Raw genomic sequence first — 19,029 nt, 5'->3', positions numbered from 1 at the left:
CCAGTCCTCTGCATGATGGAGCTTGAGATGTCGCTGCCAACTCCGACTGACTGTGGTCTTCCCATGAAGAAGTCTAAGATCTAGTTACATAGAGGGGTGTTGAGTCTCAGCGAGGGCAGTTTACCTACCAGCCTCCGAGGGGTGATAATGTTAAACACCGAGCTGAAGTCAATGAACAGTATCCTGATGTACGAAGCATTGTTTTCCAGGTGGGACAGGGTGGAGTGGAGGGCCGAAGTAATGGCATCATCAATGGACAGGGTTGAGCAGTAGACGAACTGGAAAGGGTCCAATGTAGCTGGAAGGTGGGATTTTATACGATCCATTACCCTCTGCTCAAAGATTGTGAAAATCAGTGTCACTGGGTGGTAGTCATTTAGGCCAGTTACTGTTACCCTCTTGGACGCAGGAATAATGGTGGCTACCTTGAAACCTGCAGGGATAGTGGACTGTTTTAGAAAGCTATTAAAGATGTTCATTAAGACCTCTGTTAGCTGGACTGCACAGTCCCTCAGCACCTGACCAGATACGTTGTCTGGCCCTGCAGCTTTCTGTGAGTTTATCCTGGCGAGGTCCTCCTCACCTCGGTTGCCAGTACCTGTTCCTCATCATTCCGTTGGTCAAATCATGCATAGAAGGCATTCTGCCTATCAGCTAGGGAGGTGTCACTGTCGTCGATGTGCAGGGTGGACTTGTAATCAGTTATGGATTGTATACTTGCCAAATGTTCCTGATGTTACAAAGCTTGTGAATTTTCTGTCTGTATCTATGCTTTGCCTTCCTGATGGCTTGGGAGAGAGTGGCTCTTGCTGACCTTAGAGTTGTCCTGTCCCCCAATCTGAAGGCATCGTCCTGATCCCTAAGTAGTGTGCAAACCTCTGCAATCAGCCATGGTTCCTAGCTTACTCTGGCAGTGCGGTGTTTGATCATGGTAATGTCCTCAATGCACTTTCCTATGTAGCCAGTCACTGATTCTGCATATTCATCAATATTGACGTGATGATCATAGGCAGCCGTCTCCCTGAATATGTTCCAGTCAGTGCTTTCAAAGCAGTCCTGCAGGGCTGAGGTGGCACCATCTGGCCAGGCCCTGATCTCCCTGTAAACGGGTTTGATTTGTTTAACCAGTGGCCTGTATGCAGGGATTAACAAAATGGATGTATGGTCTGAGTATCCGGGGGGGGGGCAGCCTTATAGGCTCTACAAACATTAGTATAATCGAGGCCAAATATATTCTGTCCTCTGGTGGTTAAGAAGTTGACATGCTGATAGAAATTTGCCAGGATTGTTTTTAAGTAGGGATGATTGAAGTCACCAGCAACATAAGAATGAATGCACTGCACCGTGGGGTGGGGGGGTGGGGAGTAAACAGAAATAATCACAATGGCAGTGAATTCCCTTGGTAAGTAAGGGCTTGCAACTCATTATTAAAAACTCTACCTATGGTGAGCAGTAGACCATTACTACTGAGGCATTCACACACCAGTTCTTATTGATGCAGACGCACCTACCTCCTCCGCGTGCCTTGCTGGAGGTCGCAGCATTTCTCTCTACCCAAAAGGAGATTAGGCCTTCTAGCTGGATGACAGAGACTGGAATGGTGTCTCGAAGCCACGTTCCTGTAATGCCGAATGTGCAATAGTCCCTCGTCTTTCACTAGTTCAGGCACTGGTACTCCAGTCTACTTTCCAGATATCTGATGTTAACAGGTAGAATCAGTGGAGCGTTGGCCTGCAGGAATCCGCACTGTCTCGCTTTACTACCGGCGTGTTTACTGCGTTTCTGTGTTTGAGCATACAGCTTCCAATGGTCTCTCCCCCGAGTAGCTGTAGTAGGCTGTGGTGAGGAGTGAGAGCCTGTGACAGTGCAGCAGCTACGTTATTCTGCTCACTAGATTTCCAGACATTAGTGTTCTCAATGTTCAGTACTGTTTTCCAGTCATAGAAAAGATGAACTGGACAAAAAATTTCACCGTTGGTTGGAGCCGGAGTGGCCACTGAGTTCACGAGTGCAGCCATCATCTGACTTCATACAAGTCAAAGAATTCGCATTTAGGAAAGAACAGAATGGAAAACTATGATGAAATGATAAGGATATCCATAAATAAAACAGTTGTTGCTCAGATTAATAGATGGTCGTGAAGCAGCTGTTGTGGTAGACTTAATTTTGAAAGATGTGAACGATACAAGGATATGCAATCAGTAAAGGCACTGCTGTTTGTCACGTGTGCCAGTAAAATATTAGCAGGTGTCTACATGTTCAGGACTGCCAAATTTGAGGTTTCCATGTAAACAAGACACTGAGATGTTGAGCCCATGCTCCATTTTACTTTAGACCATTGTGTATTAGAAGGTTGTAATCTAATCGGCTTGCCTTGTTCTCAGTTTATTAATGGTTGAATCTCCTATATCACAGCTAACATATTGAATCCAATCCAGTAGAGTTGATGCAGAAGCAGCAATGCTGTTACATCATAGCATGGCATGTACAAATGTCAGAATATTAGAATAGAGGATTTTATGCAATTTGATAGGCAGCAAGGTTGAAATCAAAAAGATACTTAAGTAGCTGAAAATATTAAAGCTTCTGTAATTGTTAGCAAGAGAGTTGTAGTGAATATTTAAGCAGCTAGCAGTGCTGCCTTATTTTTATCAGTATTTAATTTTGCTGTTTTGTGTTCTGTCTCTAATTACTTTTGTTAATCAGCAGTTGACAACCAACAGCTTGCTGTGGTCATGTTTTTGCTGAAAATCTCAGTTATTATTCATTATGCAAAACAATTGGGAGAGATTATATACATGAATGGCCTTATTTTATATATCTTTCCTGACTGAAAATGAAGAATAGTGGTCTTAATTTTACAGTAGCTTTAATCTACCTTGTGGAATAATAAGTGGTGAGGAGAAGGCAGTAAGTCAACAAAGGGATACAGTGAACAGCTTTTGTTTTGAATGCCATCCAGACAGGTCGTCATACATAATTATAATGAGGTAGGAGAAAGAAAACAGTGCAGAATATGGTGTTGCATTTACAGAGAAAGTGCAGTGCTGTTTAACAAATAAACTGTAAGGGCGATAATGAGGTAGACTGACTGATCAAAACTGAGTGGTGGTCTTATTGAAGGGTGATACTTAGGGGCTTGATGATGTTTTCCTGTAGTTTTTTTTTAGTATAGGAGATGCTAAACAGTGATCATTTATCATTAAAACATTGATTAACTGGGAAAGAAGCTCTCCTCGAGTCTGCTGGTTCGTGTGCTCTGGCTTTTGTATCTCACCCAATGAGGGAAGGTAGAGGAGAGAATGACTGAGATGAGAGAGGTCCTTGACTTTCAAAATCCAAAGCAAATGTATTATCAAAGTACAAATAGGCCATCATATAGAACCCTGAGATTCATTTTCTTGTGGGCAATAGAGCCAATAAAAGACCACACCTAACAGGACAACCAAGCTGCAAAAAAAAGAAGCTGTGCAAACACAAAAAGAAAGAAAAATATAACAATAAATAAGCAATAAATATGGAGAACATGCGATGAAGAGTCCTTGAAAGTGTGTCCATAAGTTGTGGAACAGTTGAGTGATAGGGTGAAAGAAACTTATCCCCTCTGGTTCAAGAATTTAATGGTTGAGGGTTAGTTGTTCCTGAACATGGTGGTGTGGGTTCTGAGGTTCCTGTGCCTTATTTCTGATGACAGCAGCAAGAAGAGAACATAAACTGGATGATGGAGGGGGTCCTTGATGATAGATGCTGCTTTCCTGCAACAGTACTCTGTGTAGACGAGCTCAAGTGTTTTAGATGGCATGCCGAATCTTCGCAAACTTGGAGGAAATTAGAGATGCTGCTGTGCTTTCTTCCTAATGGCACTTGTGTGCCAGGACAGATCCTCTGAAATAATAACATTACAAAGTTTAAAGTTGCTTACTTAATCCACGTCTGATCCCCCGATGAGGACAGGGCTCTTGGATCTTCAGTTTCCTCCTCCTGAAGTCAATAATTATCTCCTTGTTCTTGCTGACATTGAGTGAGAGTTGATGATGTGGCACCACTCAGGCAGAGTTCCTATATGCTGATTTGTCGCCACCATTGATTCTCTGTTAATGCCATGACCTATGTTAGTTGCTTTCCCAGGGCAACAGGTTAAACAAGTGAGCAAATGGAGATAAATGGAGAAATGGGAAGCTATTCCCTTAGGTAGGAAGAAGAAAAAAACAAAGAGATCTGGCTATACTTGTACAGGAAACATTTGCACATGAAATGTTCAAATTTATTGCAAGTGGAATAGGAGCAAAGATGTCTTGCTTCAATTGTACATTGCCATGGTGAGGCCACATCTCCTCCACTGCACGCAGTTTTGGTTTGATTTAACTGTTTATAAGTGGGTGCATGGACTGCCCTGCCAAGAATGATGATAGAGGCAGATACATTAGGGGCTCAAGAGGTTCTTAAGAACATGGATGAAAGAAATATGAAGGGATATGTTTAAGGGAAGGGTTAGATTGATCTTAGAGTAGGTTAAAAGGTCGACACAACTTAGTGGGCCGAAGGGCCTGTACTGTGCTGTAATGTTCTATGTTATGTTAAAAGACGTCCTCGCCCTCAAGGCAATGCAAAGGAGATTGGCCAACTGTTTACCAGGAGGGAGAGTTTGAGGAAGAATTCAGTTAATTAAACTTATTGTATATTTTGTAGAGTGGTGATCTTATTGAACGATGATACTGAGGGTTTATGACAGGACATATGCTTTGATGATGTTTTACCATAGTCTGAATCTGGAACAAGAGACCGTACTTTTTGGATAAATGATTGCCTATTTAAGATTAAAACGAGAAGGAATTTCTTTGAGATTCATGAATCTTTGGTATTCTTTATCCCAGAGAGTTTTGAACACTGAAGCAATGCATGTACTCAAGGCTGAGATGGATCTTCTGCCTCCAGTAGGGAAATGGAAAGTGATGGGGGTGGTGGTGGGTCAGACAGAATAGTGGGGCTGAGGCCAACAACTACATCAGTCACGTGATTGAGGAACGAGCTGCGAATGGAAGTGGTAGATGTGCATTCGATTGAAACAGTTAAGAGAACCCTGGATAAGTTCATAGATGGGAGGGGTATAGAGAGCTATGGTCCACGTGTGGGTTGATGGAACTAGGCAAAATAACAGTTCACATGGATTAGGTGGGTCAAAGGGCCTGGTTCTGTGCTAGAATGTTCTATGACTCTATGATTTTATTGACTGGCCAAGCAGGTTCAAAGGCCTTTTTGCAGTCATTTATTATATTAAGTGGTAATTCACAGTTAATGAGCAGTTAATCTTGCCCTTGATTTCCCCTTACAATGGAAACCTGTCTCTCTTGTCCATCCATCACTCTCTGTTATTAGTCTTTACCAATGTAATTATTATTTTAAGTTATTTTTCCCTGTTAATGATCAACATGTTATGTAAATGGTCCCATTTAGGTTCCTGACTCTTTTCACAAAGCCAAGTAACTGGATTTATATTAATATGTGCCCTTTTGATATTGCTTCCAATCATCTAGTCTCCACTGATGAAAATCAACTTCCATATGGGCCATTGGACTACCTTGGTAGTGTTTGAATCTTAACGTAGATCACTAAGGGCTGAACTGTCATGGACAAAGCCCTGGCTAGCCCACAGGTAGTAAAATATCACTGTGTTGTAGTACTTTTGAAAGTACAGTGGATGGAGGGCTGGGCCAGGAAGCTACATTGAGCAGGGAAATTTACAGGGTTGTAAATTTTGATCCAAACCTTGTTTTTTAATGCTTCAACATTGAGCTGGATGTTTAATAGTGGAGGAAACAGTATTGTCTAATCTGGCTATCTTGGTTGATAAAGGATAAGGCGTTCAGAGGAAATTAAGAGGAAAACTGTAAATTAAAAGTGATCATATTTGGAGAACATTAGATTAAAAGTGATGTTATTTGAAGAACTATAGATTTAAAACCACATTATTTGGAGATTAAAAACAATATTATTTGGAGAACTGCCGATTAAAAGTATTTTTTAGCCTGAACCAAATTTAAATATGTGCCTCCATATGGCATAGTTTCTGGGTCTTTGGTTGTATCATGCATGGCGTGATGTCAGGCTCATATAATTTTGCTCAGGTTTAGACCTTGAATGTAGCGGCATGTGTGTTTATTATAGAATATCTTGTAAGTGTAATTAAAGACTGTCTTAACATTGTAGAAATAGTATTATTGTTAGAGATTGATATGATGACAGTGCAATCTATTTAAATTATATGGTAACTAAATCTGTGAAATTGAAATTCTTATATGGTGTTATTTATTTTGCTTATTCCAAATTACTGAATAACTCAAAGATAGCTGAATTAACAGGTAGCATAGTGGATAGCACAATGTTTTACAGTACCAGCGACCCGGGTTCATTTTTCACCGCTGTCTGTAAGGAGTTTGTACATTCTCCCCACAACTGTGTGGATTTCCTCCGGGTGCTCTGGTTTCCTTCCACAGTCCAAAGACATATAGGTTAGTTGGTCCCATTATCCCATGCTTAGGCTAGGGTTACATTAGGGGTTACTGGGCGGTACAGCAGAAGGTTCAATTCTGTGCTGTCTCTCAATAAGTAAATAAAAATGTCTTAATGCAATAGCTGAGCTTGATACAGAACAATAACATTTACAAATCTGCATTGTGAATTACTTGAAGTTAAGGAAACTTGTACTGAACATTGCACAGAACTAGTCTTTATTTTTCAAAATGAAGTACCATATAATCTATCAAAGGTGAAACAATTTTTTTTTACCCAACTAGACCAGGTTCAATCCAGTAATCTAATAGTTTAGTTTTTTAAATAGATTGCATTGCATATGTAGTCAGTAATGGAATTGAATGACTTTTAGCTTGTTTCAGAATAAGGAAGTTTTGAAGTTTATGGATGCATCTACACACATAGGCATCAAATTGTCACACAGGTTAACATTCTACACCACACTTCAAACAGAGTATAGGCAGAAGAGAATAGAGGCACTCCCACCAATTCAACGTATCTTCATCAAATTGTCACGCTAAGTTCTATATAACAAACAAAAGTAACCTAGACTAGCGATTAATTGATCCATTATTTTTTTTCTCATTGAAATGAACAAGTGTAGGATAAATTCCTCTTGTCACTTTGTTGCACACAGTCCGAACTTCAAACAGACAAAAAATATGTGCTGCACCTACAATGATAGTTCTATCCTCACAATCAGATCTGAGATGTCACTTACATTATAAAATATTCATGGTAATTTCTTGATTCCAATAACATTGTAAAAACCCTGCTAAAGAAACAACTGATTAATAGCAAGTGTGGACAACTAAATTAAGGAAACAATTACAGTTGGAGTACTGTCATGCCAAGGAGTGGTAAAATACTTCTTACATGCTGTCATATTACAAATGGAAGAGAAAAGGAAATAGTATGGAATTGGGTCTGAATTGTATTTCTACTCTTACCTTCGTTTGACTCTTGAGAATTGTGAATCTGCCAGACTATACTAAGGGCTTTTTCACGTAAGCTTGAAATTGAAGAAGTGAATTATTTATAAGCATTGTGTCAGTAGATCTAAGCATTGCAGTTTTGTGAAAATGTTTTTATGTATAAAAAAACAGAAGCAGTCCTGGTACCAGAATGCTCTAATAACCATAGTTTAGCAACCTGCCCAGTGTTGCTTACTGTGGTCTTGAATAATTCACACTGTTTTTTGACAATATACAAAGAAATTACAAGCCTTAAGAATCAAAACATTCCTGTAAAGAAAGGGACCATTTAGAGTCCAATCTTTGTATGCCTAAGGATAATAAAAAGACACCTGTAGTACCTGATAAGTTGGTAAAAACATCTATTTTAATCGGTTGGGGAAATGTTGCAGAAGTACTGTACGTAAACTAGTATTGAGCAACACTTTCCCCACACACCCACTCTCTGCACTTCACCGTGTGTAAGTTTTAGATTAAATACCACTTTGACTAATTACTCTGAAGTTGAATTGCACATTTGTCTTTTTGATCATGTATGACTATTGGTGAATGAGCAAGTTTACAGAGCCAAAATGATTGAATGAGAAGAACAGCACTTGATTTTGTTTTGACTTTGCAGCTGAGCTTAAGTTAAAAGTAATACCTCATATCAACTAAATGTAAATAATGTGTAAACTTTAAAAAAGGTCCTCCACATTTATCAAATTAATTTCCTGGTGGATCCTTTTGAAGCCAAAATTTTCAAAATATTTCAAAGCAAACAGCAAATGTGTTAGAAAGAGAATTGCCAATGGGCAGGGAGTTAGATATTTACAAAAAAAAATGATACCTAGTGTATTAAAGTTCTCAGAGTTGATGAGAAATTGGCAAACAACTGTTCCTGTGTGGAAGCAGGCTTAACTTGGTTTTGAATGCATGGAGGATTAAAACTAAAGGCTAACCCATGAAACTAACAATAAATATTATGATCCGATAGAAAAAGATCTGCAATCATTAACTTCCTTTATTTTATTTTATTTTATAATTGATTCTCGCTTACAGGGTATCTGTAATTTGAAGAGGCAATAAATGTTTTTGATTTGCAGTGTATTGTTTCGTATTCTCACTCAGCTGTCTAGGATCTGTTTTAAGGACTGTGTTTTAGACTGAATATAAGCCTTCTCTGTCTTGTGTTATTGTGCCTCAGCACATTACTCGTGAGATAAACCATTGCTTGTAGGAAGTCTTAGCAGTATTGAACTATGTTCTCCATACTTATCACAAGAATGCTCTGTAACTAGTGATTTGTTTTGCATTAGATATTATTTAAAGGTTTTAGGTATGCCATTATCAAAATAGAACCCAGAGACAATCATATGTTGGATTCTGAATATTAACCTTTTTTTTCCAATTAAGAATCTGTCTTATCAATGGAACTTTTGCCAAAATATGTTTCTACTACTTACTGTTGAAGATGCAAACTATTCTGAACCATTCTATCCATAATGCTTGAAGAATTATCATATCTGAGCTGAAAATAGGGTTAGATTCATTTTAATCCTTTTCTTTGGTTTCATGTTTACCCTTTCTGTATCCTAACAAAAAAATCTGTATAACTCTCTTTGTTTCACATCAGTACCATTGACATCTTAATCCTGTACAGTTGAGTCCATATAAAGGCGCACCTGCTGAAAGCATAGAATCCCATTTTACACTTTCCATTGAATTTCAAATCTAAGTATAGCCCAGTGATATATGTCAACATCCCTGATCAGCAGTGTTGGTCATGTCTTTATCAAGACTCAACTGCATTCCAATAGATTTATATTACTGCTTTTTGTAATGAAGTGCAATCTCTTGTATAAAAATGCTTAATGCTTTAAAAGACCTTCTACCTGAATTTGCCTTCTTAAACTTTCCTTTCTGTACTTTGCTCTGTTTGCAGAAGTATTGCATGTGAAGTCTAATCTGTATTTTAAATAGCTGTTACACTCTGTAATGTATAACTACTGCATATAGTATTTTCTGACTTTATTCTGAAGTGGCATCTTGCTAATAAACATTGATCTTTCAATATTTGGTGGTGTAATGTCATGTTGACTTGCCGTAACTAAAAGTGCCCAAATTAAGTTGCAAGTGTCCTATTTGCCAAACCAATGCAAAGGTTCAGAAATGCACCTATAACCAACCAAAAAGACATGCAATGCACTGTCTATAACATATCAAAACCTTTCTTAAACAAATCATAAATATCAAATCATCTTGACTGTAAAAGGCTGTATGATTTAAATGATATAACTATGTTAAGATACTGTGCATTCTTCTAAGTCAGTAGTAGAAAGTGGCCTCCAGTTATATCCCAACTCCGACTTCCCCCTCTCCCACCCTCCCCCCCCCCCGCCACCCCTGTGGCTGTTCAATCAAGTTGGATAATGTTCATTTGAGCTGAACTTGTTGATGTCCCATGATGATGCTAACTGACAAAATTTTAAGGAATCTTCTATTATTGCAGTTGTGTTCCTCTCTCAGTACTTTTCCTTGCTTTTTACATTTCTCTGTTTCTATCCACTTAGTCATTGTCATCTTTCTTCCCTGTGTATATCTTTAAGCCATGTATTTTGTGTCTCTGTGATCTTCCTTTAAAGAGCCTCCTGTCCTCTGTCCCATGTCCTTATCTCTCACTCTTAGCACATGGCCCTTTGCTGACTTACTCAATCTGCAGCTTTCTCTTCTCTGTACTTGCCTAACTTTTGTTATTTCTCATAACTCTTCTACAATCACTCTTATTGATCTATTCAATTTAATCCAGTATCATTTTAAGTTGTGTGCTAAAGTTGAAGGCATGCGGAAAGAAAATAAAGTAGGTACTGAGACTTGACACTAAGAGACAGGGGCCGGAATCCATGAAGGTAATGCATTGTATGGGTGTGAAAGCACCTGGGGGCTTGTTTTGGGAGAGGGAGAATGGAAGCATGAGAAGAGCAGCCTGGAAACATTTTTCTTCTACAGTAGATCTAATCAATTCCAAAGCAATATGGGAGCACCTGAAAGGGTGCCACAAAGGTTCAGATGGAAGTTAATCTCTTTTGGGGCAAAAATGGAATTTCTGGGTTTGGAAGCCAGCATGAGATAACACAAAGCTAATTTCTGAGGTCACAAATTAATGTGGAGAACCAGGGAAAGTGGTAAAATTTGGTCATTGATCTATGGAGAAAACAGAACAGAGTTTATATATGGAGATTATTGTTATGGGATTAGAACATGGCGCTAGAAATAACGGTGGGGACAGGCTCTAGAACTACGCAGAGCATTAAAGCCATATCACTACTATATTAGTGTCTGTGGATTTAGAGTATACAAGCAGAAGGGAAACCCCATTGCTAGTGTCCACAGGCTATTCTTGGGAGGGATCTGAGCCCCAGCAATATATAAAGAGCCTGGAATTACATGAAAAGTAGAACCTCTTGCCAGCTTAAAAACTTCTGAATATAGATTTCCAATCATCTGGATGCCCCTCAGTGTCATATGATTGTTTAAAATGTATTAAGAAGTCACATGAATATTGCTATTACACTTTTCAACAAAATAAAAGTTTGGCATGCATCCAAGGTTGGGTGACACCCATGAAAAGAGAAACACAATGAACTTTTCAGATCAAACAGATATTCTATAATATTCTATAATATTTTATAAGAAACATACATGACATTCACAAGTGTCTTGGCTTATTCATTTATAAATTCACCAAATTAATAACCATTTTGATAAATGGCTAAACATTACTTCCGGAGGGACAGTAACTACTGATTGGTGTGATCAGGCTTTCAACTTTCTCATTAAAAAAATTGTGCACAGAAAATTGAAACAAAAATGAATCATGTTTAGACCTGGGACTGCCTTTACTCTACAATATTTCTTTATTCTATTATGGGAAAACACACAAAGATTATTAATAACTGCTTTCGTATTTCTCATGCATGGTTAACAGTTGGGCACATCATTTGCACTGTCAACAGCATTTCCATTTATTGACATTTTGATGTACTAGTTGCCCTGTAATCTTATAAAGAAAATCCATGTGAATAATTCTACAATTCCATAATAAACATATAGAAAATGCTGCTAATAGTTAACAAGTTGGGCAGCTTCTGTGGAGACAAGTAAAGTTAACTTTATAGATGAATGACATTTCATCAGACCTTTTATTGAACTTAACTGTTTCTCCCTTCATAGATGTTGCCCGACCTGCTAAATATTTCAGTGTTTGTGTCTTTTCATATTTCAAGCATACTCAGGTTGTCATTTTCCACAGTTCTGTAATTATTCAGTTGTACCTGTCTAGACCATTTTCTGTAATACACAGCATGAATATTGCTGCATTTTTGCATTGAAATTAAAACTGAACATTTTAGCATTTGGCTGCCCAGTGTTAATTGCATATTTTTTGTGGGAAAATAAGATACCTTATATTCAAGGTTTTGTTCCCCACCCAGAGCCAACTTGGAAAGTTAGATGTTATCTATATTGTGATATTCAACTTATAATATAGCTATAACAATATTGATATTACAAATATTCACAGAAGTTATCCATTGTGAATTCATAATTTCAAAAACAGCCTCCCACCTTTGGTTGTATTTCTTATTGGGCTTAACATTTGAAAGGAGTTATTGCTAAAGTTCAAAGTAAGGTATGTAAACGTCACTTGCGATTCATTTTCTTGCAGACATTCATAGTAGAACAGAGAATTACTATCTAACCAATGAAAAACTACACTTAAGAACTGACAACCAATGTCCAAAGGAAGACAGACTGTACAAATACAGTAAATAATACTGAGAGCATGAGTTGTAGAGTCCTTGAAAGTCAGTGTTTAAAGTTCAAAAGTTCAAAGTACATTTATTATCAAAGTATATACATTATCCAATTGAAATTCATCTCCTTCCAGACAAAAGAACCCTTTAAAAAAGACTGTCAGACACTCAATGTGCAGAGAGGGAAAAAAAAACAAGTTGTGCAAACAATAAAAGTAAGCAAGTAGCATTCAGAATGAAAGTGAGTCCACGAAGCCTGGGGCAGATGGAGCAGGCCACAGCCCCAGTCCCAGTTTAGCGCATAGCCGAGTCATCATCACAGGGCCCACAGGCTCAAAGCCCAGAGCAGCCAGGGTCTATAGGTTGAGGAATCAGTTCAGTGTTGAGCTTATTCACACTGGTTCAGGAGCCTGATGGTTTTTAGTTTCTAAGCGTCATCTGCCCACTGAAAACTGCAAAAGTCAGAGCGAGATTTGTTTTTAAATCATTTTGAACATGTTTCACTATCCAATTCTCACCAACAATGCTGAAAGACAGCAAATTGATTGCTGCATTTATTTTGATAGAACATAGCACAAGGGAGATTAGAGAATTCCCCTGGGTCATTATAAATGTTTAAATAACTCAAATATATGATAAAGGCTCTTTTAATTATATAATTAAGTGAATTGGAAAAAAGAATGCCTTTTGTTATATTATACTGAAAGATTTCTACTTTATCTCTCAGTGTTGGGTTAGCTAGCTGCCTTGCATTCAAGCAGGCTCCTTGTTTGCAAGGTGGAAGGGAGAGAGACTCTGTCTATACCAATCTTGCTTTTTTTTAAACTGGTAGTTTCTGTAAATGACTGTGGTATTCAAAAAAATTGCAATAAGTGTTAAATAACTGGCAAAATCTTTCTCGCCCGACATTAGAAGGTAACTTGATTTCTCACTGTAAATAACCCTGACCAAGAAAATATAATTTTAGCACCATTTTTTAGATGACCATCCACTGTGCTATTCTTTGAGACCTAGCTGGAGGTGTCCTTGTTCTTCAATATATACTTTATTTTCATCTTTCCTCTGCTTTGCTCACATCTGTCCCACATATATTCAGTAACCCGTTGATCAAAGTCAAAGCCATATGCAAATCAGTCGTGTACAGAGGTATAATAAAAAAACTTGCAGCAGTATCACAGGCACATGACATCATATAAGCAGCATTCACAATAAACTATACACAACTTTTACAAGAAAGAACAATTAGAATAAAAAAAAGTATTTTAGTGTAAAGTGATCATAGTGTTAAACCAGTTAGGGTTTTGCAAGTTGTTTCAAGAACTAAACAGTTGAAGGTAGGAATTCTTGAAGCTAGTGGTGTTGGACTTCAGGCTTCTTCACCTCCTGCCTATGGTAGCCAAGAGGAAATGGCATGGCCCGGGTGGTACGGATCTTCGATGATGGATCTTGAATTCTTGAGGCAGTGCGTTCCTTAGGAACTACAAGAAGTGGGGAGGAATGTGCTCGTGATGGTATGTTCTCATCTGACCAGATAGGATCTGGCAACGATTGAGAAACTTGACTTGGACTATCAAAGAGCACTGGAATTTCAACTGCTGGTGCAGCTCATTGTTAGTTCTAAGCTACCCATATCATAATTTCAGAATCAAGCTGAATATCACTGACATACCGTGTATCAGGTCTGATATCACTGACATACTGTGTAGAGTGACACGTTGTTTTGCAGCAATACAACAAATAGCAACTATGTATACAAGAGCAAAAAATAGTGAGGTAGTGTTCATGGATTGGTTCTTTATCTTCAGAAATCTGATGGTAGAGGAAAAGAAACTGTTTCTAAAGCGTTGAGTGTATGTCTTCAGGCTCATTGATGAGAAAAGGACATGTTCTAGGTGGTGGGCGGGGTCTTTAATGATGGATACCTCCTTTATGAGGCATCACCTTCTGAAGATGTCCTCAATGCTGGGGAGGCTAGTGCCCATAATGTAGCTGGCTGAGCTTGCAACTCCATGTCATTGCAATACACTGACTATATTCTGAATCTTTATACGTTGTTGGTGGCCGATAGCCAGTAGCATTAGGTTGGTAAGAATTAGTCACTGTAAAAGGTATGATCTTTCACTGAGCAACTGCTTCAGTAGGATCATTGTAGTCTCCAGAGGACCTTGTATTGTTGTAGACAAAACAATTCAAATCTCATCAGAGCATTAGTGGAATTTAAATTCAAGTCATTCCAAAGCTGGATGATAACTGGATTAGTAATAGTGACAAAAAAAACTACCATATCTACTGTATGTAAAACCTGTTTGGGTTAATAGTGTCCAGGGAAGGAAACTGCCTGCCCTTATCCCGTATAGTCTGGGTGTAGTTAATCCTTGCTCTCTACAGTGGCCCAACGTGGACAGTTAGAGGAGGATACTAAGTGCTAGTCTTCAGAGTAGTATTCAAATCCCAGGAAAACATAAATGTGAAGAGCTGTACCTATTTTAGTTGTATTTTTTTGATTGAACAGCCTACTGTAAGCAGTTGTTACATACACTCAGTGGCCGCTTTATTTGGTACTGAGTGCAGGTGTATGGTCTGCTGCTGTAGCCCATCTGCTCCAAGGTTCGATGTGCTGTGAGATGCTCTTCTGCACACCATTGTCATAACGTGTGGTTATTTGAGTTACTGTCGCCTTCTCGTCAGTTTGAACCAGGCTGGCCGTTCTCCTCTGACCTCTCTCAATAACAAGGCATTTTCACCTGCAGAACTGCTGCTCACTGATGTTTAATGTCTTCGCACCATTCTGTGTAAACTCTAGAGACTGTTGTGCATGAAAATCCCAGGAGATCAGCAATTCTGAGATACTCAAACCACCTCATCTGGCATCAACAATCATTCCACAAAGTCACAGAGATCACATTTCTGTCCCATTCTGATGTTTGATTTGAGCAACTACTGAACCTTGTGACTACATCTGCGTGCTTTTCTGCATTAAGTTGCTGCCACGTCATTAGCTGATTAGGTTATTGCATTAATGAGCAGTTGTATAATTGTACCTAAAGTGGCCACTGTGTGTAAATAGAGACAGGAAAATAAATAATGTAAAACCTGGGTAGTGCTTTAACTGATTGAAGAATGTCTTTATGCAAATAAAACATTGCCAGATTGAGCAAAGATGAATGTCTGAGTTTCAAGCACTTCTGTACAGAATAATGATTTTTGGTTAGATATTCCCAATGGCAGAAGTGAAGCTTCTTACAAGGAGTTCTGCTTCTAAAGTTGACAACAAGATTTGCTGTTGAAATGTAACAAAATTATAATGAGTTGTATTCAAAGCAGTTGAATTTTTATCATGTTAATGATGCTGTTTGCAAGTTTTTGTTTTGGTGCAACAGTACTAATTTATTCTGACCATCACTGTTGGCAATCAACAGCATTTGCTGCGGATTTCACTCCAGATCTTGTCAAGAAGCTGACCTTTCTTTGCAGACTAATGCCAGCAGCATCAAAAACCATAGAAATCTGTTTCTGACAGGAAATAAAACATAGGATTTTTTTTTGAAAAATGACTAATGACTTTATTTGGTCTGTGAGTTATATTAATCTTTACTTAGTAAATGGCAATTATGTCATGAATTTTATTTTTGTTCACCATTTCCGATGCTGTACAAACACTGTGTGATGAAGTTGGTTGAATGTCTAGTTTGTGGCACCTATTGATAACTTAAACTTAATGCTAGGGCGGAGGGGTGTGGTTCTGGCCAACGATGACTGTCTTTGTCTTCAGCTTGGTCAAGATCAGGAATTTGGGTTGTCGTGGCCACATACCATTCCATGACTCCAAACACTGGAGCTCCACTGAGTAATGGTATCCAGTAATAATGTGTTTAAATTCTGGTTGTGTACAGTTTCTTCGACTGTCTAGCCTGAACCAGTCTAAAAATAGTCAGGAGTTTAACCAGTTGAAATGCTGAATTCCTTTTCAAATCAACAGTATCTTGTCATATCTCCACTCTTGGTTGTCTGTTACAAGTTGTCACAGTCCATAGCATATGCAAAATGGCTAAGAATTAACAGACCATGCTTGATTTGTGAGAGCAGCAGTTAAGGGAATATTGATGGCACAGGCAGGTTATAACCTGTGCTATGCTTCAGCTTTACAGAACTGAAGCTGACTGTCAAACCTACTTCACTCTTAATTTAGATAACCACTATCTTTAACACAAGTGACTCCAGGCCCATGCTTGAAGCCAAAAGGGAATAGATATTTGATAACGTAAGACAAATCTCTCTACCTCCTAAAGGTTTTTCTTGGCAAGTCAACCGGAAAATAAATGCTGGAGCCAATCATCAGCAAAGGCAAAAAGTATTAATCAATTCTGACAAATTCTTTTAATTTTCTGCAGCCGATGTAAGTTGGACTTCTGAAAATCGTAGAACTTATTGACAATGGTTTTGAGGTCTATTTCAAATAAACGAGTTTATTGAAGTGCAGATACACTGCAGGGGCAAGCATGCACTGATCAATTTCAGACCTTTGCAGTATTTTTTTGTACAGTTAAATATTTATTACTTAAAAGCTGACATTCTACCAAATTATAGTCATTCTTTAAAATTCACAGTATAAGGTCGGTGATCAGAATTCACTGTTTCTTTCAGATGTGGATGACTTTAAGTTTGACCCATTTGGTAACTTCAGCAATGGCTCGGCAGTGAGCAGCTTGACCAGTTATGATTGGTCTGAGAAAGAAGACCCTGGCTCCCAGATTAAAAAGCAGCCATCGTACTTTTTTAATCCAGAAAACAGATCCTTATCCTCCACATCAGCGCTACAGAAGAAAGAAACTTCTTTCGGCAGCTCTGAGAACATCACTATGACAACTGTCTCCACGGTAACCACATTCTCAGCTGAGGATGCAAGCTCCCACCATAAGTTTGATGCCTTCGGAGACTTCAAAGATACTGCAGAGCAGACCAAAGAGAAAAAGGAAAGTAATAATAATGACTTTGGGGATATTGCAATTACTTCATCTAGGGAGGGAAAGATTACAGAGCCTAATGTGGCAGAATCAACCCTGGGTGACGCAGAACCAAGTACTGAGGTCCCCGTCACAAATGGGGCTTCCTCTGAAGAAACAAAAACTGAAACCTTTGATGAATTTGGGGAATTTCAAAGTGAAAAGCCCAAAATTAGTAAATTTGATTTTCTAATGGCTAGTTCCCAGGGAAAGATGAAATCCAGCGAAGAGATGATCAAGAGTGAAATGGAAACGTTTGACCTTTCTGTACAAGGTACGTAGTGACAGTCTCTATCTAGTCCTAAATTGATATGGTAATAGTACTACCTAAGCTCAAAATTGGCTTTTGCAAAAGCATGTACTTGGTGAAAAGAAAATTTATATTTCTGGGAATAAATGTTCAAATTTAAAAACTACAGTTAGTTATTTTGCCTGTTCTGAGTTTGCAAAGAGCAACTTTATAAACTTGTGTACTAACCTAGTTCAAGAAATTATTGAATATTTCATGCAGTGAGTTTCCTTCCCAATGACATCATTAACAGCAGCTTATATTTATGTATCTTTAATGTAGGATATGTCCCCGGGTTCTTCATAGATGCCAGATTGAAGAAGGTATAATTAAGAGGGGTGATTGTTCATTTGGGAAAAGGTGCATTTTAAGAATGATGAGAGATAATGTTTAAAGAAGGTTTTCAGAGAGTGGATCCTAGGTTTCCAAACGCATGCTCACTAGCTGAAGTTTTCTCATTTGTAGAGCCAAATTCTTCTTCCCATTCCCTCAAGCCATCGCCAACCTGTGAAAATCAACATTTCTCAAGATTGCTAGTGTTAAATCTTTATATTTGCAGTCAAATCCATTCCTGAGAGAATATAATTTTCTCTTCTGAAACATTTCCATGTTTTTAAAAAAATGCATTTTGCTTTCTACTCTGACATTTGAGAGAGTTGGGTAAAAAGGTTGGTCAGTACAAGATATTAACAGAAGAAAAATATTCCATTAGAGGTTGAGATCTCAGGGAGATTCTTGACCTACAGTGAAATCCAGCTGTCTATATCAAAATTCTCAATACGGACGGCCCTCCTTATCCGTGAGGGATTGGTTCCGGGACCCCTCGTGGATACCAAAATTTGTGGTTATTCAACCAGTCTCAATGTGGTGGATTTTGGGACCTATTGGAACCCCAGACCTTATTTAACCTGTCTCAGTGCGGTGGACGTTAGGACCCAGTGGCAGAGATCTGAATCCGCAGTGTTTCTGTTCACGAAAATAATCACGATCACGATTGAAAATAAAGTGGAAATAATAAAGCGAACGGAACAATTTTAATGGATAAAGTGAGAAAGGCTCTGCCCCGATGAAAGCTACAATTATTACTAAGCAACGCAGTAGTTTAATTGTTGGGTTTTGGGGTTTTGAGATTTTGATCCCCACATCAACCCAGCATGGTGCAAAGCGCACTTGATAGTAGTCTGTCACTGGATCGAACTCAGGAAGTTCCCTAGCCCAGCGCTGAAACATACGTTCTTAAGTGTTTTATATGCATAGAAAGGTAAAATATATACTATATACTAAGACAAACGTTTGACTAACTGACGCTAAATAATACCTGATGTACCTGTTCTGACTTACTGAGTAAGAGAACTTCTGACTTTTTTCAATCCCGATCCACGATAACCCATGCACATCCTCCCGTATCCTTTAAATTATCTCTAGATTACTTATAATAC

At 38.4% G+C, this 19,029-nt stretch overlaps 1 protein-coding gene across 8 annotated transcripts in view; it reads left to right on the top strand.

The window, feature by feature from the left end:
- Positions 1-19,029, top strand: part of synrg (synergin, gamma) — a 117,333-nt gene that overhangs the window by 67,955 nt on the left and 30,349 nt on the right. For all 8 annotated transcript variants that reach the window (XM_059973380.1, XM_059973372.1, XM_059973379.1 and 5 more), the window contains one exon: positions 16,943-17,575. In XM_059973380.1, the coding sequence (XP_059829363.1) occupies positions 16,943-17,575 (633 nt within the window). The remainder of the gene's footprint in view (positions 1-16,942; positions 17,576-19,029) is intronic.

Source organism: Hypanus sabinus, chromosome 6, assembly GCF_030144855.1.
Source record: "Hypanus sabinus isolate sHypSab1 chromosome 6, sHypSab1.hap1, whole genome shotgun sequence".
NCBI classification, from domain to species: Eukaryota; Metazoa; Chordata; class Chondrichthyes; order Myliobatiformes; family Dasyatidae; genus Hypanus; species Hypanus sabinus.
This window is presented reverse-complemented; position numbering and strand designations above follow the sequence as displayed.